Source organism: Python bivittatus, unplaced genomic scaffold, assembly GCF_059951505.1.
Source record: "Python bivittatus isolate LINGU-HERP-01145 unplaced genomic scaffold, Pbiv_v1 ctg000980_np1212, whole genome shotgun sequence".
NCBI lineage: Eukaryota > Metazoa > Chordata > Lepidosauria > Squamata > Pythonidae > Python > Python bivittatus.
The window spans coordinates 30,278,316-30,303,504 of record NW_028277125.1 but is presented as its reverse complement, the minus strand read 5'-3'; the positions used below and the strand labels follow the sequence as shown (position 1 = coordinate 30,303,504).

At 36.2% G+C, this 25,189-nt stretch overlaps 1 protein-coding gene and 1 pseudogene across 8 annotated transcripts in view; one reads left to right on the top strand and one right to left on the bottom strand.

Moving 5' to 3' along the window:
- The window catches only part of DOCK10 (dedicator of cytokinesis 10), a 189,566-nt gene that overhangs the window by 39,087 nt on the left and 125,290 nt on the right, over positions 1–25,189 (bottom strand). For all 8 annotated transcript variants that reach the window (XM_088131651.1, XM_088131644.1, XM_088131646.1 and 5 more), the window contains exons 16-30: positions 24,863–24,942; positions 23,460–23,647; positions 21,823–21,888; positions 20,812–20,904; positions 17,656–17,779; positions 17,362–17,483; positions 16,281–16,367; positions 14,949–15,041; positions 13,576–13,694; positions 12,318–12,387; positions 7,931–8,044; positions 6,681–6,752; positions 3,435–3,581; positions 2,553–2,636; positions 1,997–2,093 (exon numbers count right to left, since the gene is read on the bottom strand). In XM_088131651.1, the coding sequence (XP_087987777.1) occupies positions 1,997–2,093; positions 2,553–2,636; positions 3,435–3,581; positions 6,681–6,752; positions 7,931–8,044; positions 12,318–12,387; positions 13,576–13,694; positions 14,949–15,041; positions 16,281–16,367; positions 17,362–17,483; positions 17,656–17,779; positions 20,812–20,904; positions 21,823–21,888; positions 23,460–23,647; positions 24,863–24,942 (1,556 nt within the window). The remainder of the gene's footprint in view (positions 1–1,996; positions 2,094–2,552; positions 2,637–3,434; positions 3,582–6,680; positions 6,753–7,930; positions 8,045–12,317; positions 12,388–13,575; positions 13,695–14,948; positions 15,042–16,280; positions 16,368–17,361; positions 17,484–17,655; positions 17,780–20,811; positions 20,905–21,822; positions 21,889–23,459; positions 23,648–24,862; positions 24,943–25,189) is intronic.
- On the top strand, positions 757–1,651 carry LOC148213561 (RING finger protein 145 pseudogene; annotated as a pseudogene).

The window sequence follows — 25,189 nt, the reverse complement described above, 5'->3', positions numbered from 1 at the left end:
GCCAAACTGGCCTCTTGCCTCTATGAGTCAGAACCGAAAAGATCTGTATTAAACCCAGGTCAATATCTTTAAAATATAAAACACAAACCCTTCCATTGGGTTGCACTAAGCCATAGTTTTCCATGGTCTTTTCCTGAAATTATTAATTTTTTCATTAGAGATTAAATGTGGTGTCTTTCCTTTCATTATTGTTCAATGGAAAAACAAGAAAAATATTGTTCCGTAAAGTATTATGCATACAAAAATTACAACGGGATTTTTCATAAACTTGTGGTTGAACATATAACAAGGAACAGTGTTTGACTGCAACATTGTTTTCCTTTGCAGTCATTATTATAATGATTAAAATAAGACAAAAAGCAATAAAAATGGACAGGATAGCACTTTTCATTCCAGTGGTATCACTTGATAAGGAATTTGAGAATAATTTCACTTTCTTCTAATGCATAATCCCATGGTTGCATATTTTATCTTTTGTAATTGCAAGATCAGTTTTATTTTTAATAGAATATCTCCGGCACATTCTAAGAAACAGAGTAGAAACTAGATGACAGTCCCAGTATGGCTTGGATGAAATATAATATTTATTTGATTGGAAAGGAGACAGAGTTGCTTAGTAGGAGCTTGAACATCAAACATCTTGCCACAATGAATTATTTGCTGAAATAATTCATTTCATTCTTCCAGATCTGAGCACCTGGAGGATATGCTTCCATGAAGAAGCACTTCTGCCCCACATCCCAGAAAAGAAACAGCATGGCTGCAAAGGAGAAATTGGAAGCAATGTTGAATGTGGACTTACGGGTGCTAAGCATCATGCTTTTGGATGTCTTGTACCAATGGGATGTCAGTTCCTTCTTCCAGCTGATCCAAAGAAGTAGACTAAACAACAATCCCCTCTTCCAGTACAAGTATTTGGCCTTTAATATGCATTAAGTGGGTTATATTTTAAGTGTTGTGCTCTAACCTTGCCCAGACAACACCTGGTTCAGCTCTACCTGTAATTTCTAACTGCACTGTTGCTGTATGCTGGGCATCAGATCTCCAGGGATTATGTGAGAAGCGAGCTAGAATCCAGTTATGAAGGGCCAACATACTTAGAGCCTCTTTCCATGAATCCTTTTATGATAGCCTTAATCGGCCAGCTGGTGGTCTGCACCCTTTGTTCTTGCCTCATGAAAACCAAACAAACCTGGCTCTTCTCTGCTCACATGCTCCCTCTGCTGGCCCGCCTTTGCTTGGTTCCTCTGGAAACTATTATCATCATCAACAAATTTGCAATGGTGTTCACTGGCTTAGAGGTCCTCTATTTCCTGGTGTTGAATCTTCTGGTATCATACAATTTAGCAAAGTCTGCCTATAGAGAACTTGTCCAGATAGTTGAAGTTTATGAACTTCTGGCCCTGGGGATGACTCTATGGAACCAGCTGGTGGTCCCTGTTCTCTTCATGGTCTTCTGGCTTGTGTTGTTTGCTCTTCAGATCTACTCGTATTTCAGCACTCAGGAACAGCCAGCCTCTAGGGAGGGCTTCTCTTTCTCTTCCTAACAAGTACTGCAGAATGCTGCAGCACTCCCTACTCCCCACTGGGATTGGTGTTTACAGTCTCTTTTGTGGCACTTGATTGGAAAGAATCAAAATTTATTAATTGATTGTAAGGTTTTCAGTTTCAAACTATCTTTTATTTTAGTGCTATGAAAAATGTTGTGAGACAATTTTTAAATTCAAGATTCATGCTTTTTTTGCTGCTTTATTAAAAAAAATTCTAAAAAAAAGGAACTTAGTAATTAAATAGCATTTACTTATATTCACAATTGAAGTCATCAATGTCCAAAGTTTATAGCAAATGTGAAATTTGCATGCTGACCTTAGATATATTAATATAATACAAAACCCTAGTATTTTCTCTGAGTTTCATTACTAAGTGTATATGCTTAAAATTGTATGCAATTTGTTTTGTTTTACAATCAATATTATATAAAACCACAAATATTTACCTGGAATGTTTGCAGATTTCAGTGGTAGGCAAAGAGGAATGAAGTGTTCATAGTTACATACTTCTTGAAGAAAATCAAATTTATACTGGAACAAAATCTGAAAAGATTACATTATTGGCTGATTATTGGCTGATTTCTCTTCATTAATTGCAGGTATGTAAATTCATTCATCTATCTGAATGAAATAACAGTTGTGCAGTTTCATGAATATACATGTGTATTCATATATTTATGAAAGTATTTTCACATAGAAGCAAATTTTTTTTAAAAAAAGAGAAAGTTGGTGTAGCAGTATTAAACTAAGAAAGGGAAAAGGAATCTGGTAGATTAGTAGCTGCATGGATTTGTTTGCACTTCTCTGCCAGAGGACAAAAATGAACAAGTGACACCAGTTCCTATTAAGAGATCCCCGTCTTCATTAGAAAACATATGATTTGATAGACTGACTGTTGGGAATATGCTGGGAAGACCAATTCTCCTTTTTTACTGATTCTGATATTTTTTTAAAGCAAAAGAAGAGGTCTGCATAATTGTAAACATACATCAATGTATTTACCTTGTCGTCACCAGGTCCAAACATGCTTATATAGTTATTAATTAGTTTAAATACAAATCCGCGATCCATGAATGTGAAACATCGCTAAGGGAAAACAAAATTGAAATGACTATAATTATTTACCTAAGAAAAGACTTTTAACAACAGAAAATAGTTAATGAGGAATCATTATCATCTAGGCAAACATTAAACTGGCAGTAAATCTTGAAGATCAAAGGTTAAAGTCAAATATTCAACTCAAAAGTTTTCTGATTAACCTAAATATCAATTTGTGTAAATGGCAGCATGAGATTAACCATCCAGAGTTGCTCTGCAGGGAGATGGACAGTGACAAATTTGAAATATAATTAAATAAATAAATAAATAAATAAATAAAATTAAGAGATTTTGCATTGTTTTAAATAAATAGCCAGGGTAAAGCAGGCCTTTAGAAAACTCACTGAAGAATTGAGTCAAAATATGTAAATATGTTCAAATAGATAGATCTTATAGCTATCTGTCAAGAAAAGTTCAATTTGTTGAATTTTTGGCTATTAAAGGCATTCTGTCCTTCTGCCAATCTGAAAAGGGAATGGCAATCCTTTATTAAATTAACAATTTTGTAGGTTTTAATAAAGAGTATCTCCATTATTATAGAGAGGGTGACTGCTGTATCTTCTTTTTGGTGAAGAAGCATTCAAATATTTCTTCTTTTACACATTGGTTATGAACTTTCAGCACTACCATGCCCAGTCTTCATCAGTAAAAGAATCACGTACTAAGTAATGTTTCATGTCAATGCCAACAGCATGGAGAAAAATTTATTATGAAAATGATTGCAATGATTGTGGATCCTGCAGCATATAAATAACTTAACGGTTATTTATAGTAAATACACCTTACCTTCAGAAACCTGCCAGTGCTGAGGCTTGCATTCTTTGTTTCTTCAAAAGCATCTATGTGTTTCCAAACAACATGATCTGATATGTTCATTGTAAGCTTATCTAGTTCAGTTTTGTACGACTCTGGAAACCTCTGAGTGCGAGGAATCTGGTGGAACAGCAGATGACTTTTCAAAATAAAGAACTAATCTGGACAACACTCAATATTCCAAAACGTTCTCCCCTTCTCCACATAGAGAAATTGGAGGAATTGGTGGAATTGCTCATGAATAAGTGATCAGAGCCATCATTCTGATGAACAGTTTAATTATGGCATTTATTTATTCAGAAAGTGTATATAGCACTCACCCCCTTAATGGCACTATGTGGCTTACAAAATACAGTGAAAACATGCAACTAAGCCCCACAACAAATACATTATCATTAAAAGGCCTGGGAAAATAAATAGGTTTTGAAATGTGTCTTAATATGTAGCTATGAGAGCACTTATTTCAATTCCAGTAGCAATTTCTTCCATAAGATGGGGTCCATCATGGAGAAGGCTAAATAGGTTGTTGAAATGATTAATTGATGACCTGAAGTGCAGCATAGACTGTATGAGAGTAGGCAGTACTATAAGTAGTTTGGTCTAAGCTTTATTTTGAGATTTTTAGGCCCAATAGTGTTCATAATAGATTTATTGTCTGGATTAATTGCATTGATGTAGCTGCAGAAGCATTTATGAACAGTCACCAGAAGATCAGAAGGCTATTATATCAATTTATGTAGGAACAGACATAAATCTGATAGCCCTGGTATTATCTAGTTTATCTTGCAATAGCTCTGCAGGATCTCAGGCAGAGGTGTTCCATATTTCTTATCCTTGAAACAAATAACAATAATATAGTAATAATCTAAACAAAGCAGGTCCATGCTCCTTCCAGATATTTTACCATATGTCCCCAGTTACCAAGAAGAATAACATAGGCTAGCTTATGCATGATACAAAGCAGACACAAAAATAAGAATGAAAAAGACTTTTTGCTGTATTCCCTATCTTCTGCATATCAAAACATAACCAAAACTTTGTAGGGAGTCCTCTACATTTGATTTGTGAAATAGCTTTATATAGCCATACTAAGAACTCAGGCAGAAGTTTTCTTACCTGAAACTTCAGAACAGATAGAGGTGCACACTTTTCCTTGGGCTAAGGGATATTACTGATCTTAGAGAGGCATGCCAGTAGCTATACTTCAAAAGGTGAGTGGGGCCAAACAAGAAAGTAGGCTTGGCCAGGCCAAACGCTTACATTTCCATGAATTCAAATACAAATTTAATTAAACTTGCATTAATTATAGTTACTACATACCCTGCATATGAAATAACTTATGTCTCTAAGGAATTAATTTGGTGGGCAGGAACAAATGTTCCCATGCTAGAGAACTGCTAGATCAGATGCCCTCCAAAAGAAGAACAAAGTTGCCATTGATTTGGAAAGGCAGAGGAAAAGCCTTGATTTAAATCTAGGAGCACATGTCAACACAGGAACATTGATTACTGTGTATTCCAGTGGTCAAAATATCTGTGTGTATATGGCTGCAGTATAGAAATAATCTTATCAATATTTTGGTGTCCGTGAATCTTTGATCAAGTCAGTTCATGAATAAGGGGTTAAGTGCCTGGAAAGCTGAGATTTACAGCAATGCCTATCTGAAGTCTGACATTGTCTTCTTAAAAATTACAGTGGTACAATGAAATTTGGAGAGGCTCAGGAAACTGAAGCCAAGATTTGGGGGCTACCTGCAGCTTTTGAGCTATAGACTGTACATTCTTGCTTTACCAAACTACTTACTCTTGCTTTATTAGATTATTTAAAAAACTGGCTTAGAATTATCTGGAAGTTTAATTAAATAATTAGGACTGCCATATCAAAATATAGAACAAGAGTGGATTATATAATATACCTACAGAATGTATGTAATTATCTCTCCAAACAAGAAGAACTAGGAGAGCCCTTTTGCCCCCTTTCTATGCCAGTTACAGATGTGTCTCTGTCCCTTATTTTTTTGTTGGCTACAGGTAGTCCTCAACCTACAACCACTTGTTCAGCGACCGTTCAAAGTTAGGACAGCACTGAATGAATGGTAGTTGCAACTGGTCCTCAGAGCTCCAGCCATTCCAGTACCCCCGTGGTCACGTGATCGGGATCTGGGCACTTGGCAACTGGTTAACATGACTAGTTGCACTGCCCCACAATCACATGTTTGCCATTTGCAACCTTTCCTGCTGGCTTCCCCAGAGAGTTAATGGGGAAGCCAGCAGGGAAGTTTGCAAGTGGTTGCAATAAGTCTCCCCCACCTGCACACGCTCCCCCAGTCCCTCTGTTCTCACACCACGCCGGCTAGTTGCGCACCCTCATGCACCCTTACACTTCCTGCCCAGCCCACAAGTACTTAAGAATATAGCTTTATAAGGCATATTTTAAAATAAAAAGGACTTGGAAGAGAATCCAAAAATATCTTCCACACACGTAAAAGATGTTTTTAGCATTGCCAGTCAAGAGAAGGAATGCTGTATACTCAGCTGATTATATTTGTTTTAGCAAGAAACTTACAAAGACACGTTTAGGAAAAGTTAGGGACAGCCTTGTTCCCTGAAGTAGAATGGATTTATGAATTGACACCTTTTCTTTAAAAGAAAAACTGAAGTTGATTCCATGGTTATAAGCTGGTTATAAGTGCAATTGATTATATATAAATGTATAATCTGCTGAAATCAATCCACTGCAGGATGAAGGTTTCTTCACTGAAGGTTATGGACCATAGTCTACCATGCTGGTCCCGTGAAGGTTGGTTGAGTGATATTTTTTGATTTGCCTAAGAGACAATTAAAACCTGGGTCTGTTCACTCCTAGTCTACTGTAGCCACTATACCATACTGGCCTCTCCTAATTAATAGTGAATTAAAAGTCCCACCATCCTTTACCTTACAGCAACATCTAAGGTACTTCAAGACTTATATATAACTTGTATTCCACTGCAGTCCAGAGACTGTCATAGGTTTACTGTGTATATAATGTAATAACAATCAAAACATCCATAGTACAATCCAAAATCAATATAATGAAAAGCATGAGTATATATACACTGAAGTATCATTACACTCACTGAAGAATGATGGTACTCGGATGAGTAAAATATTTTTAAGTATGAACATGTTTAAATATTGATAAAATAATTATAAAATGCATAATAGCACAGGGTCTTACCTGTACTCTCTTTGTGTAAACCAAATGCTGTGCCATTGATTTTAATATAATTGCAAAAAAGAACCAGGAGTGCTAAAAATTAATAAATAAATGTTATTTTTCTTTCGTATTAACACAACTTTACTTTGCAGTTTTCTTTTTTCATTACAACAAGCTCCTCAAATGTAGGCTTTTCCATATGTGCTGAAACTACAGTTTCCATAAATCCCAAGCAAATTGGCTGAAAATTGTTAGAGCTGTATTCCCCAAATATTTGGAAGGCAATTAGACAAGATTAGACAAAACAGAACTGACTTCTAACCTTTGGAGGAACCTGGGCCACTACTGGATAGGCCTTCTATGCCCAGATACTAGTCATTTATAAGTATTCTTTTTTACTTCCACAGGTGACCTTGAAAAGCTGCATCACTGGGCTGCGGGAACCCACCAGAATAGCTTGCCAATGGCAAGGGACTGAATTCACTGCTCCTCCTTCTCCAACTGGAATTTATATCTGAATCTCATTTAACTCTTAAAAACATTAAGGAGCCCTTCCATGTGTGAAATAGAAAGTCTGGATCCAATTTATAAAATTCTTTACTCAAACAGAACCAAACCCAAAACCAACCCGCTTCCCCACCACTTTAGTCCTGAGTTGCTAACAGTTTATATAGAGCACCCTTGCTCAATCTGCTAGCAAGAATCTGCAGGACTATGATGTATTTTCCAATATATTGTCCTTGAAAAACAATTATTCACCATCTTCCTGCTTTTAAATCCTAACAGTTGAATTCAGGCTCCCATATCAACTTCTTAGCGGTTCTGCTAAGCAATCCCTTTCCCAGCTATAGGGAATGGACAACAAAGTGACGTCATAAAATAAGAACATATAGCAAACAACGAGAGCCAGTTTGGCATAGTGATTAAAGCATCAGGCTAGAAAGCGGAAGCCTTGTGAGTTCTAGTCCTGCCTTAGGCATGAAGCCAGCTGGGTGGCCTTGGGCCAGTAACTCTTTCTCTGTCCTAGGAAGCAGGCAATGGCAAACTACCTCTGAAAAAAGAAATGCCAAGAAAACTGTAGGGACTAGTCCAGGCAGTCTCCAGGAGTCAAAAACTGACAGGAAGGAAGGAAGGAAGGAAGGAAGGAAGGAAGGAAGGAAGGAAGGAAGGAAGGAAGGAAGGAAGGAAGGAAGGAAGGGCCAAAAAAAGCAAACTACAATCTATGAAAGCTTTCCGGACACTTTTAGCTCACAAACAAGAGTAAATTTTACCTTTAGAACAAGCTTCACTGTCCTTTGATCATTTGACTGCAACAAATCAGTCATATTCCTGGCCAGTTCTTCATGAACAGTCCGTTCTTCAAATGTCTTAGTTTTGAATACGTACTAAAAGTATGATATAAAAGGAGGGAAGAAGTTAATTGTGAGAACTTTAGTTCCCACTGATTCCATGCAACATGGATAATCTCCACATTATACCTGACAGATATATCACCAATGCTATGAAAATATTTATGGTGCAAAATTATTAGTCTTTTGCATCTGGCCTTCTATTGATTTGAATGTAATGAAATTAAGGAACTATACTTTGCATGCAATCTTCTACTTGCCCATTCAGAAGTATATTCCTTTAAGGACAATGAACTCACTCCCAAGCTGCAAGCTTGTCTGGAATCCACTTGCCTGGAAATAAGTCCTTCTGAACTCATTGAGATATATTTCTGATTAAATATGTATGAGATTGTGTTATGAATATTTTACATTCTATACAAAGGTGTAGTGTGTACCAAAACCAAAACCAATGTATACATCTCTTTTTATTGGGCAGCAAATATTCCACACCCACCGTCAAACGCATAGCAACATGAGTATGACTCTAAGGAACCGTCATTCCTATTCCATTTTTATATTAAAGTTTATTACCATAACTGTTATATTTGATGGGTTCAAGCTGTCATGGGGAAGTTTCTTTGTCATTATTTTTTTGTTTATTTACTTAGAGTAATCAAAAGTTTTTTTTTTAATAACAACACATTCAACACTTTCCCAATGAGACAGAATATATCGTGGGATGTGGAAAAATACATATAAATATTGAAACATTATTCCTGCCAGCATGGAAGTATTAGCATCTGCAGTTATCTTGCACATGCACCATTCTTTTGCTCTAAACATCAGCCAATCCGGAAATGTATGAAATGTGGTGACATTTAGTCTTATTCTTGAATATGGGATGACTGAGCAAACCGATCACTCAACCCATGCTGTTTTGAACATATTAATAAGAGAATACATTTAGTAACACCAAGTTAAGCACTCACACAATCTTTTTTGTTTACATCTGAACCATGATCCACGGCCTTTCTGGATTTTCATCACTGTCACCCCAAAAATAATGTTGCTAATGGAATGTGACTCATAAATAAGAATTATGTGCGGTATATTTATTGAAGTAGCATTCACCTTATTTGATCTTAAGAAAAGCACAGGGAACAATCTTCTTAGAATGAAACTTGATGCTACCACAAATGCAAGGCTGCTACTTCTGTCTCATTCATAGCGACTAGAGACATTCAACACATGACGTGATGCCATCATGCAGAATGACAGGATCATGCTTTGACTTGGAGGAGGAGAAAATAAAATTTGAATCTAGTAGCATTCTGGGACATCCAATTTATTATGTAGGGTATTACATTATGTACTGTATTACACATTTTACTTTAATAATACCTCTGATTATTATTTTCTCATAGAGGAAGAGACCATGATGACCGAAAGTGAGAGGTCTGCCTAAAGCGGCTTAGATTCATCACCAGCCTTCCCTAATCTAAATGTGTTAGACTTCAGCTGTGCTATACTTCATTACTTCTGAAATGCATTAGGTTGGGGAAAATCATAGTAAATATTAACACTCTTCAGAATTCTGTTAACTCTTCAGGATAGTTATGGTTTACATCCTTCATCTCTCTCATGAATGGTAATTTTCTTAAAAAATTATCTTGATATATCATAGCTTTCCAATCCTTAGGTTACAAAATCTTCAAAAGCTGCAGGGATTACAATTTAAGGTTGATTAAATTGGCATTTATTTTCTTTATGAGAGGCATTTTGCACATATATACTTTTCTAAACTGATGTGTTAACATACAATAACAATTAAAACTAACATTTTGAAGTTAAAAGCACCTGCCTGGGAGAAAGCCTACTGAGTTCAGTGGGACTTACTTCTGAATATGATATGCATAGAATATCACTATGCAAAAATTTGAGCGCACAGTGGAATTTGTTTTAGTGCCATAAAGCTTTAGCCATTCAGTTCAGTATAAATTCAATTTATGTTATGACACTTAGATTTTAGGCCAAAAGAAAATGTAAAAGCATGTATATTCTGATAGTTAATATTCATGTTGGCTTATATATGTCCATTTCCCCACCAGCAATCTACAGCGTCTTCGTACCAGCCCCCATTGAAGTGATGAAATCATCTTCATTGTTGTCACTTTGGCACAACAATAATTCTAGGAAAAGCTATATAGTAAAACGCTAGTGGGGAAATGATTGTGTGTGACAATCAGTATCTGCAAGATTTGTGACATTTTACTAATGTGGAACTCAGTAAATCTCACAATCAGCACTCAAGAATGATTCTCCAAATCATATTATTATAAAGCTGTTATTATTCTTACATGTTTTAAATGAAATTGTCTTATAATTGTAAAGTCACACACATATGCTTATTGCTAAAATGGTGCATTATCAGATGATGAGTTGCATGGATCAAACAGGTCATATGGTACAGCTAGAACTTCTAGCTATATCTTCTCAAACAAAATATTTTTAAATGAAGGCACTTCACACATTCACTTAAAGTAACAAAGCAGAAATTAATTGAGCCATGTACATGCATTTCTGATTCATTCATGTTATTATTAATATTACCGCCCAATTCTCCATAATGTTTTGTTTGCTAAGCAAATTAACTAATTGGTAGTTTGAGTAAATATACAAGAGGCTTAACAGTGCCTGAATATTTAAGTTACTGCAATTACATATTAAGAGATTATATTTGACTGGGTTCTTCTACACAAACAGATCTGAAAGTATGATTTTCAGGCAACACTTGAAACCTGTATTTCTCTTTTGTAAGTAACAACCAAAGAAGTATGCACAATTTTGATAAAAAATACCAAAATAGAAGACTCTCATATATTTAGTTTTCATCTTTAATCTTACCTTTATTCTCTACTTAGTGTTCCTATTTAAACTGAATCTACCACTCCATAGTTTAAAATTACTGCCTCTTGTCAACCTATTTGTAATTACTGATAGGCCAAAGGACACTGAATATTACAAGGACAGTTAAATGTAGCTATTTTTATCATATAAAGTGAAATCCAATGCATTCCACCCATTATGAAAATATATCCATCTGTAGAAATGGTAGGGTTATTATTCGTATTATTATATTATTATAATAATATATATAATATATAATATAATAATAATTATAAGAATATATAATATATAATAAGAATATATTATTATTATATATATATTCCCTTATTCCTATTATAACCCCAGTCCCTTGTACAACTGCAAAATCTGCTTTAGAAATTAGGGGTTATTCAGGATCAGATTTTGAGGTATATAAATGGTTGCATTACTTAGTATTGCTTTGAATAGTCCGGTAGGAATGCATTTTGCAACCTACTGATAAGAGATAAAAACGGTCTTAGAGATAGGTTAGGTAGGTTAGCCATTGCTTTTCACTGTATTCAGCTGAACCTAAAGCCCATACTGCAACAATATTTTAACATCACAAAATGTGAGCAAACATTTGAGTTTGTACAAAGTGAAATAATCTCAATAATTGTTAAAATCTATTTTAAATGTGTTATAATTAAATGCAGCTCCCAAATTGTGGATATAAATAGTTTTCTCCTTTTCTCTTTTAATATCACACCCAATGATGATTAATTAATTTAAAATCATTGATGCATTTATTTTATCCTAGATTTGGCTATACAAACATATTGTCTTAATCTGTGTTGGATTCCCCACCCCCCACCCCTTAAAATCAACAACTTTGCTTTGTATCTTAACTGTACATACTGTGCCAAATATTTTAGTGGCTTCTGAGAGCCAGTTCAAAGGGCATTTTTACTGATACTGCATACAAGGATATGCCTTTAAAGTATTTGTAACTAACTTAGTACACATTCGCTCAGTACAATGAAGCATTTAGAGTGAAAACTGAATGGAGTAAACGAAACAAGCAGTGCCAATTCACAAATATGTGCAAAATGTCATGCTGGAAGATTAAAAATGTTTCACATACCATGAACAGGTACAAAACCACTGCAATTTAGACAATAAAAAAGGTTCTTGAGAAAATAACAAAAAGGCTAAAAAAATATTATGCACAAGCTATTTGAAAGCAGACAGAAAAGTTCCCAAGAATGCTCTCTTCATTACAAACTACTGTTGATGTACACTAGCAGTCATGTTGTCTCATGTTAACTCATGATAAATTACCATGGGTAGTTAATAGTGGCAGTTAACCTGTAATGCTTTGCCAAGATGGCAACAAAAATAAATCCTAGGATAAATATAGAATTTTATAAAGGTGATGAGAAAGCAGGTTAAATATTCTTACCTGTATATATGATTGAATATAGTGATCTAATTTTTCTTCATGGAACTTAGCCATAATATCAGTAAAGACCCTGTAAATTAAAAAAGTAAGTGATCATGTAGCATGATAAAGCTTGAAAAAGAAGATGGCAGTTTCATTTAGCAAATAATACAACTAAATGTAAGCCAGTCTACTTAATTTAGAATGATTTTTTTAAAACCAAGTGACCCTATTTTACAGTCTAAATGCACAGAGGGTTTGCAAATAACGTGTAAAAGCCAAATGATTGTCTTGGATTCTAGGGATTTGCCCCCTTCCCTTGTGTGCTGTATTAATGCATTGTATACTGTATGTTGTTCTGTAGCCAGTTTAGTCTAATGGTTAAAGGTTCAAGAGGAGGAGTGGGAAATCAGGATTAAGAGTTCTGCTCCTGATTTAGGCATGGAAGATTTTTTTAAAAGATTTTTTACCCCGCCTTTATTATTTTTATAAATAATTCAAGGTGGCGAACATACCTAATACTCCTTCCTCCTCTTATTTTCCCCACAACAACAACCCTGTGGGGTGAGTTGGTCTGAGAGAGAGTGACTGGCCCAAAGCCACCCAGCTAGCTTTCATGCCTAAGGTGGGACTAGAACTCACAGTCTTCTGCTTTCTAGCCTAGAGCCTTAACCACTAGACCAAACTGGCTCTTGGTTGGTATCTTTGGGCCAGTCACTCTCCCTCAGCCTTAAGAATAACAAACCAGCTCTAAAAAATGCTTCCAAGAAAACTGCATGGACTTGCCCAAGTAGATGCCAGGAATCAAGACTGACTCAAGGGCTCATAAACACACACACGAAGGCTACTCTTTGTTTTTCATAACCCCAATGTACAGAATCCACTCCAAGTTCCAAAATCCATTCTGAAAACATTTGGCCTTTTAAAAAAAACAAAAAACAAATTTCCCACCTCTCTGAACTTAACTTGGCTGGTTGGAATATTCTGAAACTCAAATAAATGAATGACAAAGAGGTCTGTTATATGGAAGACCTTTTTAAAACCACTCATCATATTCTGCCCAAATCTTTTCCTACACATGAACATTTGTATGTGATCAAAATCATTATTCAAGCCTAGGAGTATCATCCAAACTGCACATGCAGGTTGCATATATATTCTTTTTGAAACAAATGTTTGTTTTTAAGGTTATGATGGTTTGGCCACAGCTTGACAGATTTCAATAATTGCCTCACAAGGCAAGCTAAATGACAACAACAGAAAGTAGAACAAGAAATACCTGGTCACAGCAGCTGTTACTTCATCCTCTTTGTTTTGTACAAGAACCCAGAAGAGCTGGTTCAGAATCACAGGAAGAAAATTCACAATGACATGGATCTTCTCAATTTTAAGTAAATTCTGATTAAGAAATCAAGCATGAAAATACATGAGTGGGGAATGATTTTGTACTCTTCCATGCTTATTATAAGCTCATTTAAATCAGGGTATCCCAGGTGGCAGCACTGAGCTGGCCTTGGCAAAGTCTTGGCAAAGCTGAGTATGCTGGACCTAGTCAGTATTTGACTAGGAGACCACCAGGGAATTCCAGGGCTCTAGACTAGTCTGGGAAGTTGAGAAAAAAAGGCAATGTCAAGCCACTTCCACTCTGTTGCCGTAAAAATTCCATGGAAGTGTTAATCAGAAGTGAAGTCTGACTTGGTGGAGACTTCAAATATATTTCAGAGTAAAAGCAGTTCTACTCAAGTTACATATAATTCAACATCCATTTTAAATAGGGACATGGAGACAATTCCAGAGCTGTGCAATCGTTTGAATGTCCAACTTGGATAAGAGAGCTGGGTTTGTCCTTGGCTTGATCATTCTGCTTTAACATTAACTTCAAATACAATTATGATAGTTGTTCTGGGTGAGCACAGACCTGGCCGTGGTGACCAATGCCTTTGTTGAATCCAAATTAATGGTTTCTATCTTTTGAACATTTTTAGAAATTGGAGCAGGTCTGAAATGCCCTTGGAAGAATGCTAGTGGCACTTATTTATGCAATCATAATATCCTTGGCTTATTAGGTTGCTAATTTGTTTTTAGGCAACATACAATGGCATAAAAAGCTGTATATTGGTTGAGTGTAGGCTATCTTTAGTACAATGTGTTTCATCACTAGATGGTTTGCACTCTAAGAACTGACCTCTCTGTTTAATATCCAAATAATGACCACAAGCTATATTGTTAGGGTGATTTGCTGTACAGCAAAAATCTTCTGTTCTGGAACGTCTGTTCACAAATTTGATAATTTTAATATCTTTAACAGTGATTATGGGAAACCCAGGTTCAAGTCCATACTTGACCACAGAAGTGCCTGGGTGAATTTCTCAGCCTAACTTACTTGACAGGGTTGTTTCTCTGGGGATAAAATTTGGTGAAATGGTGAACATAGATAAGCACGAGTTACTAAATAATTTTTACATGCTGGATTTTGGATAAATGTTTACTTTTATGTTCTATCAATTTTATTTTCAACTGCTCTGAACTCTTCAGCAAGGTATAATTCAACATTATGATAACAAATGCACCCAATTCAAAAGGAAAATTAAAATATACATATATTCAGCCATCAGCACTATTAATAGCTATATAATTTCTTAATTAATTTACCTTACAGGAGATGATAAAACTTGAGGTAGGTGGCTGGGACAAATCTTTATTTCTTTTCTGGCATTGCAGGAAAAATCTATTCAGATATGGATCCTACAGCAAATGTATACAAAAATGTTTAGTGCAGTACCAACAAAAGTGGCACATAGACTCTAAACAATAACTGTGCAAAAATAAGAATTAAACTTAAAAGAAAAATCAGCCCCCAAGTGATGTTTTTCGGTTCAGCATTAATTCCTTAAATATATATATCTCCACTCTTGATACAATCTAAGCCAAATTTATTGCAGGAACTGCTCAGTCCTCTTTTCCACCAATCAACCCATCTGAAAAATCAAATGTGGTATTCTATCCACATCTGTAAAATAAGAATAATAGTGACCTGTAGATGAACACTCTGAAGTGGGTCTAAATAAACTTTTATACAGTTTATACAGTGTGTGTCACTATGAGGTATGCTAAATACTCAGCTGAAGCCTGAAGCAATGAGGAACTCATCCTGGAAACACAGTGACTAAAAGTGCCATTGTATATGTGGCTGTCCCAGCTATTATCTGAGGACTCCAAAATTACATAAAAAATACTTTACTTTCTAAAAAAAAAAATGATCAAAATCTTGCAAGATCGCCAAATCTTGCAAAATTTATTGCTATCAACTGAAATCTTATGAAGTTTAAGAACACCAATTTCTCATGAGTTCTGAATGTCAACATTTCCTGAGCTTTGGTAATATGTAATTTTAGGTATTATTAAAATAATTATATGTAATAGGGCAGCTATGCTGTTGCATGAAATTGTACAAGGAGATGCAACAAAGGTTGTTGACCTACAGGCTAATCCATGTACTCAGAAGTCTTCATTTATTTGCAGGGTTACTGAATCCTGCTTGTTATGAAAACCAATGTTATGAAACTTGAAAAATCAGATAGATTGCAACTATCTGCATGAAGCTCTTGCAACTGATTATTTTAAATTTTTGTTAGCATTGTAATGTATGGTTCCAAAAACATAGGCATAAATCAGTTATTAGTTTATTTACATTTAAATATGACTGTTTTCACTCAAAAATATAAATGACATTGCAGGATTTGCTGTAAGTGTGTTGTTTTGAGTATTTGAGATAATCCTTGCTAAAAGATTCTATAAATATCACACTGACTGTGATTTCCTATTTCATAATGGCTGAAGGTGGAAGCCCAAATATGTTAATTCCTGTGGAATCCAAATAAAATTGCATACAGATCACATGCATAGACACTGATATATACTAATTTTTTTTCCTTTGCATTTCTCTCACTTATATTTGTTTTCCTTAATATAAACAATGCTTACCTGAGTGTATACTGTGGATACAACAAGCAGTGACACTTTGAAGAGTGGCTTCCCTCCATCTACCCACTTAATGTCACTTCCACTGTGCTGTGAAAAACAAAAAATGAATCACTCTGGTTAGTGCAAACACGTTCGTCTTCTAGCTTCCGTTCCTACTTTATGTTTAGAATACTAAGGATACATCAGCACTGCCACAGTATCCTGATTAGGATCATCATTTGTGGTTTGCATTAATTGTTCTCTCTCTCTCTCTCTCTTTGCGTGTATAGCAGAATATATTTATTTGTTAGATTTGCATTCCACATTTTGTACAGGTGCTCAAAAAAAAAAAAAAAAGGAAAAAAAAGGCAGCTGTCATTAAGGAGCCAGACTTTTCAAAAGTCCCGTTCAGTAAGAAACCCTTCTTTGCTGGATCTCTTCAGACAAATCATAGGCAAGAAGCGGGTCATGAGATCCAGTGCTTCTGCAGTATGTGAACAAATGGTGGAGATATATGGATAGAGATAATCATACAACTGTCTCCCACCCTGATTCTAACTGGAAAGCAAATATAATAGTCAGTGCACATATTGCAATGTGCAGCCTATTTCATAGACTATCCAAAATTAAATAATGTATTTATTTACAGATGTTCAGAACAGATATAATAGTCCATCATGAAATTACAGAAATATATGAGTTACAATCAAAACTCTATAAAAATAGGTGTCTTCACAATGTCGGTTGTATCTCTGGGAAAATACAAAAGAAAAATCAAGTAATCCAAACTGCATGAAAAAGGCACCATGTGAAGCTATGTTCATCGAGAATTATAAACACTCAGAATAGTCTATTATAAGAAGAGGATGCATGTGTCAATGCATTTATTTATTTATTATCAGATTTTTGTTCTGTTCCTTCAGAGAACTCAAACAGGCAAGGATTGAGATGTGCACAACTTTCTATGGATGACATGGTATATGTGTGACAAAGCTGGAGAATAATTTTATACTTGATACATCTGTTTTAATGTCATTCACATTAAACTGTAAGATTATTTTACAAGGGACAAAACAAAGAACAAGTAAATAATACACAATACCTTCCCAACTGCAGGATCCTGAAGGTTTAAATAAGAGGGAGGTAGAATGGTTGCCACTGGTATGCTATGTTCTCGAGATATTAGTTGATCATCTTTCAGCAAAGGCAGCCAAGCATATCCCACTGTATCCAAAATAGATATTTACACTGGAACATTTTGATTTATTTAAATATAAAGAAATAACGATAACCAGAAAACAGATATTGTCTCAGATGCTTGACTTAAAACAGGGAAAGAAAGTATACAGGAATAATACAGACAATGAGTATTTGAGCAAAAATCCAGTATAGCTACCTGAGGTTTCCAGGGCCTCTTTCTTTTTGGAATTAGCTTTTGCATTTATGTCACAGGTGACATGATAAAATGAAAATAGAATGTGATGTTTCTTATGAAGTTGAGTTGGCAGCTCAATTTTTACCTGAAATGTAAAACATTACATCCATTCTTAAGTGTAAACCGAATTAAAGCAAAAAGAAGACAGCAGGGCCTAATTCTGATTCTAAACTATTATCCTATATCTGCTGTTAGTCAAAAGGCCAAGAAGATCAAAAGGAATTCATTACAGATAATGTATCAGGATTACCAAGAATAGTATATTACCAAGATCTGGTTGGATATGAATGGGAGCCTCCCCTCTAAGTAATGTGCTCACTCGGGTTTCAAGTGAGGTACCAGCCATGATCCCAGGTTGGAGGAGTGGCTGCAGTCATACAAGAGACTCTGGTGGCTTCCAGAGATGCTGCTTTCCAGATTGCCAGAAGTAAGGCCCTGTATGTGAAACTGGGCTCTAGGTATCAGATGGGATTGATGCTCTATACCAACCTCACTGCTGTGTAGCAGCTACCCTGCCTGGGCTACTTAATGTTTGCAATACCCTAGACTTGCTGTCCTTGGGCATGGAGGCAGGTGGCTCTGGAGTTCATGGCCCTAAGGCAGCCATGGACTTGACCTAAGTCATTTAGGGCCCAATACACAGCAGAGATCACACACATTTCACTTAGTTTTTGTCTTTGGGCAATAGCAATGTGAGCTGGGTATGGGGGATCTTCTATGGTCAGATCACTCTCTGATTGCTTTAGAGGTAACTGCTTCCCACCACAGGGAGACAGGATCTGTTCGATCAGACCATCCCAGGTGCCTGATGGAGCCTGTGGGTTTTCAGATGGAGCTTGGGATTGTTCTTGAGTCTCTGATGCACAGTCTGATGAGGTCTTCTTCACCACTTGGAATGAGAAGGAAATTGTGACCTTAGATTGCACCTATATAGCCCCTCCCTGCTTGTGGATCCCGTGACACAGTGTTTAGAATGCCACTTGAGAAAACAGCATTTGTCCTCCCAAACGTATGTTAAGAGCCTTTATTAAGGATTACTCATGGTGAAAATAGTGGCAAACATTTTTCTGCTTCTATCAAATTTGCAGATAGCTAGCTGGTAAACCTGTTCAGGGTGGCTCAGATCCTCCTGGGGAGGTAGGTTCCAGAAGGCCACTGTGAGAAGTATTAAAGGCATGTGGGGAATAAAGTTACTTGGATTTGTTTTAAGGTGACTTTGCAGATCCTATGGTGTAGACTGAAGCATAATCTGCTAAAATATCTGGGAGGAGTTTGAGTCTTTTGGTCCTGAGGAAGTGGATAGAATCCTCAGATCTGTAAGCTCAGGCAACTGTATACTAGGTTCATAACCTTCCTTAATGGCTAAGGCTGCCTGGGAGTTGAAGTGTGGTGGGTCCAGGCAGTGGTTAATTGTAACTATTAATATTAAGAGAAAGAATAAAGAGAAAGAAAAGAAAATTGGAATGAAAAAATAGTAAAGATCAAAAGTACAGAAAAGAAGAGAAAAAGAGAGAGAAAAAACAAAAAAGGAAAAAAAGATTGACTTCTGACCCTCCATGCAACAGATATAAGTAACAATATACATCAAACTCTTACTCTAAATTTAAAATATAACTTCCATTCTTTCTATTAACTCATATTATTTCTAATCATCAAATGGTTAATTGTTCCTTGAGTGAGGGTGTGATCCCATCTGCATTAAGGAGGTAGTGATCCACACCCTGTTCAAGAAAGCATCCTGGACCCCACGATACTGGATATTTTCTGTCTAATTTCCAATCTTCTCTTTGAGGGGAAGGTTATGGAGAAGATGTTCAGCCTGCATCTTCAGAGAGATCTGGAAGAAATTGACTATCTGGAACCTTTTCAGTCAGATTCAGGCCTAGAAATAGTACTGAGACATGAATGAGGCTTCAAAATGGTGGCGGTATTCTTACCTACTTTGATCTGGTAGCAGCTTTTGGTAACATTAATTATATCCTTCTGAACTGACTTGGGGTGTAGGAATGGAAGAGCATGGTGCTGCAGTAGTTGTTTTCTTTCCTCTAAGGCTGGTTCCAGTCAATGTTGGTAGGTGGGGGAAACGTCATGTCCTAGGCACCTGGTTTTCAGGGTTACTTAGAGGTCTACCTTCTTCCCACTCCTATTTAACATCTACATTAAACCATTGGATGAGATCATCCACCAGCAGGGGATGAGGTATCATCAGTGTGCTTATGATACTCAAATGTACATTCTTTTCTCCTTGTTGACCAATTGATGCTACCAAGTTTCTTTCTCAGTATCTGGAGACTATGTAGGTCTGGATTGGGAGTCCAGGCTTGAACTCAACCTAAGACTGAGTCACTCTGACCTGACATCAATCTCCCCAATTTGCTCCCTGGGGATCCGTTGCCATGATTCAAACTCCCTCTTTTTGAAGGTAGTAGGAGTCTGGGGAGATTGATGTCAGGTTCAGCCCAAAGAACTCCAAGAGACAATGCAAATACAGTTCTGTTGCCTTTATTAGCTACAACTTCCAGACAGAAAATCTCCCCAGACTGAACTCTAGTTCCAGCCAGCCAGCCAGCCAGCCAGCCACAACACTGTGAATTCCTTAGGGAGGTGCCAGCCTCATCTTCTTGAACTTCCCATGCTCCTGCTGGGGGCTAAGAACACGCTTATCTCCCTGAGCCTGGCCTTCATAAGTCCATTCCATCACACAATCACCTGTATCTTACTAATTCTGTTCCCCTTAGCAGATCTGACAGATTTGGCATGGTCTGAATCTCTTCTATCAAATAATGCCATCTGATGGGACATAGGAAGCATGCCTTCTGTCAAGGCTCCTGCCCTATAACATCTTATCCTCCCAAAGTCGATGACCCCCACCATGATGGCTTTTTGAAAGTGACTAAAGACCTGGCTGTTCCCATGGGTATTAGGCCAGGATGTTGAGTTATTCTGACTCTGAGAGTTGTTTTTAAGAGTTATATTATATGGCTGAGTGGTTGTCCTCGGTTGCAAACAATTCAAGGCAACATTAAAAGACCTTAACAATCTATTTTTTCAAAAGTATCTTTGATATATCAGTCTTTTATAACAGCATGTATCAAGTCACAGAAGGAGCAGACTGACCTCATCGTAGAAATCAGGGTTGTGTGAATGATGTAGCACAGCTGTATAAGCTGCTGAGGTAAATAATGGTCCACCGGGCTTCCCATAGATACACTGTTTAAAGAGACATTGCTTTAAGTTTTGTGGACTTTATTAGAAACAATTGATTCTGTAGTCATATCTTAGAAGACTTTTTCAGCCTCATAGCATCGCAGAACCTTTGGGCCAAAAACACATAAAAAAATTAAAAATGCCTGAAATCTCATGAGATTTCATGTGGAGAATGCCAGAAAAGATCTGACAAGCAAACTCACAAGATTTTGGAGTACTAAAAAAAAAATAATGGAGTAGAGGTTTTTCCAGGCCATCATGCAAGATTACATGATTGTATCCATGATTGTACTGAAAAAATTAGTATACATGGTATTGCTTTTATAGAGCTGAGAAGTCCAAGAGGAAAACAAATGACATGAGAAGTCAAAATGACAAGAACCAGACTAATAAAAGTATATTATTTCTTAATTTTACTTGTTTAACCACTACTACTACTAACTTTGTAAAGTAGTTTCCAGCAATAGCCTTCATCTACCCCTCCGCACCAAAAGAAAAAGACAAAAGATATGCTAGGCACACAAAAAAATCTTTGGTGAACCTAAAATAGTTCTCTGAAACTCAGAGGCTCATAACAATGATCAGTGCATTCACACATGGTATGCAGAACACCAGAATTCACCATTTCTCCTGCTGATCAGTCACCTTCATGAACATGCTGTTCACCTGAGTTATGAAAGAACATTGATAGAGATTTATCCACAGTTTTCCATTTCATTATGTTACCTAAAATTCACTCTGCAGAATTGGCATTGCCAAAAAGCCCATGTTGACTGCTGTTATAAAGGACTATTACAGAAATGTGGAAAATAGTATTAGGCTGATGACTTTTTAAAAAGATCACAATAGCTTCACCAACAGGGTATCCAAAGAAATCTGTTCTACCATATCATGTTGTAACAGGAATTCATCTTGACTCACCTTCACCGGCTTGGCTCCTTCTTCATCTGAGTTTTTAAATTCAATGCACACTGTTATATTCCGGGCCTGTAATAGAAGAGCGCAAATGTAAATCACTAGCTCGCCACTTCAAGTTCTGTGAAAGATACAGTCTTTTTCAGTACTGACACAATGCTGCCAACTGAGAGTAAAGCCCAGAAGCATAATAAAGCCAGAGTGGAAAAATGGAAAGATTTAACCTCATAATTAAACTTCATGTCATCTGAATTATTTGAAAAGGAAATGTATTTAAGAACGTAGTATATATGAATATAGCATTGGAGCCTTTAGGCTTCAAAAAGAACTTAAAAGGTAGTGTGTGTGCATGTACGTTCATACAGACATGAACGATTACCAAGATAAAAATAGAAAATAAAAACTGGGCAATCTGCTTCTACTTAATTTTCATGTGGATGGCTCCTGCTTTGAAACAAGTCCCAGAATTTCAATGAAACCTATTTTGCTGAAAGTATGAATCATCAGTATACATTCCATTACATTATAGTACCTACTCTATTGCCATTTAATTTTTATTGAGAATTTAAAATAATCACGTAACTTTAATTTGAGGAAAGCAAAATAGGGAAACTTTCCACCAGGGAATAGTAGTTCACATGCAAGCAATAAAATCAACCAGACTGTTTTAATATAAACATGTAGACATGACTGAGATTTCAAAGACAATAGGTTTCAGAAGTATTTAATATATATAATTAAATAAAGGTCAAGTTCATTGCAACTAGGGGTGAATGGTTGGTTATTAATGGCACAGTAAATTTTTAGTAGACTTAAAGCAACTTATGAACCATCACCATTCAGATGATTCCAAGGAGTAACTAGAATTTCAAGTACCAGAAAGCATCATGTTCCATTGTGCACCTACAGATCATGGATACAAATGCTAAGGCTCTGATTTTGGAACAGAAAAATCTGATATTTGACATCTGATTTTTCTTCTGTCTCCCCATTTTTACAGCAATTTCATTTGCATACTTTAAGGACAGCCTTAAAAGAAACATAGCATGGAGTGGGCAGGGATTGGCTGAAAGGGCTTCTGAGCTAGAAAGATCTTAAGCAAGTAAGAGTGCTTAGCTGACATTAACTAATGTAAAAAGCCCCTTAAGCAGGGGGAGGGGGGAAAGGGTCAAACTTAGTTAGCCTGAAGATGGAAGATCATCAGGAAATTCTAGAACTGTAGATTAGAGTGGGAAGTTAAAAAAAAATCCTGGAAAAAAGCAATGACAGGACACTTCCTTGTTGCTGTCGAGAAAATAACACGAGATAAGCCCATGCACTCAATAAGGAGTTAAGCAAAACCTTAAGGAGACTTTACTTTAAAGCCTGTCCTCTGCCATGTTCTCGGTGTAAAATAAATCAGCCTGAGGGGATTTAAGTGGGTCAGTTAATGATCTCCCATGGAGAATAGTAAACACATGAATCAGGAAAAGCATCCACTAATCCTTTTGCCTACCTTCTGTTCTCTCACTAGAAACAAACACATAGGTTTTATTAAACCACTCCAGTATTGTAGAGCTCTAAATTCCCTATAGAACTTCGGGAGCTTACTTTTAAGTAAACATGACAAAGATTGCTTGGCTTTGTACTATTGATGGCCATACCTTGTTGAAGCATTTTTGGCTATCATATTTCAGATGTTTGGGATAGATATACATTTGGTTTTTATATACTTTGTAAGCCTGAGAATATTTTGTAGATTCTTGAACAAATTCTTCCACTTCTACTGTTGGTTGGTGGTTCTTGATATTATTAAAGGGCTTGATTGGTATAAAAGATGATGTTACACAGTCTTAAGACAGAAAAACAAAAGAAAAATCCATTCAGTATTTAAACTATTGTCTTTTTTAAAAAACTACAATCTGGCAAGTCTATGAGCACTAGAGCTTCTATCCTCTTTGAACCTTTTCCCACAACAGTTACACCATTACTTCAAGCAACGATCAGCCAATTAAATGATAACATTTTTGTATAAAACTGACTTATGGTGGCATCACCAGGTATCTGTCAGCACAATGCAGGAGGAGCAATTCCTTCTCTTCCCCACAGCCACTTGTATAATTCCCACATTGTTCCGAATAACCACTGAGAGCAGATTTTGGGGGTCTACCAGGACTGCATAAGGGGGGAGAGTATCACTGAAATTCACCACTCTCTATTCCGTTTATTATTTGAACGACAAAGCTCTTACCACATATATTTAAAACATTATTGTTGGAGGAATTGAAAGTTGAAATGGAAAAATCTGATTAACAGTAGAAATGATGCCATTATTTTTGCTTATATTTAAGAAATTTAGACAACTTAGAAAAGTATTTCTTAAATTAGTAACAGAGTTCTAGAAATATATTTCAAAAAATAAAATGTGATAATTCACGAAAGGACATTTCCAGGAAGAACAATGTGCTAAAAGGTAGTCTTCCTAACCACCTCTCACTAGCAAAGTCGATGTGATGGAATGGAATTATGAAGGCCAAGCTCAGAGAAACAAACATTTTCTTAGCTCGCCAGAACCGCGTGGGAGGAACAAGAGGATGAGACTGGCACCTCCCTGAGGAATTCACACTGTTGTGGCTGGAGGACTTTGGGAACTGGGGTTTTAGTCTGGGAAGATTCTTGCTAGAGGTTGTAGCTAATAAACATAGCTGGACTGAATTGGCATTGTCTCTTGGAGTTCCTTGGGCTAGGCCTGACATCAATCAAAATGTTTGTCTCCCTGAGCTTGGCCTTCATAATCCCATTCCATCACAGCTGATGCCGATTCCATTGGCTTTTATTTAACCACATATGCATAGTACCATGACTTCAACTGCCATCATATTAACAAGGCAAAATTTATATGTCTTCTGATCTCCTCCCTAAACACTGCTCCTGAGTACAGTAGCCATAAAATCAGTTTAAAACACATAATTTTTAAAGAAATAATTTTAAAACAAAAAATTGCATTGTCTTCTTGGAAGGTTTATAAATTGTAGCACTTTTTAACCATTATAAAATGGATTCATACTTGGATGCTCCAAAGGTAGCCAATCAACAGTAATTTCTAAACTGCCAGGGATGGTCTGAATTTTATTAATTTTCTCAGTTCTGCAAAGATAAAAAGAATAAAATATTAGATAATTGATATTTTCAAAGAAAGGCCAGTGCTATAGCTGTGATATAAATAAAAGGAATTAAAGTGTGAAGAATCTTTTTAAAATAATAAATTGCTTATTTATCTTTATATTTTATTAGCTCATGGACAGTTGCAGATCCATACAATAGATGAACATACTGTATTCAAACAGCATAAAAACATGAACAGTTACAAAATAAAAATGAAGTAAATTCATGG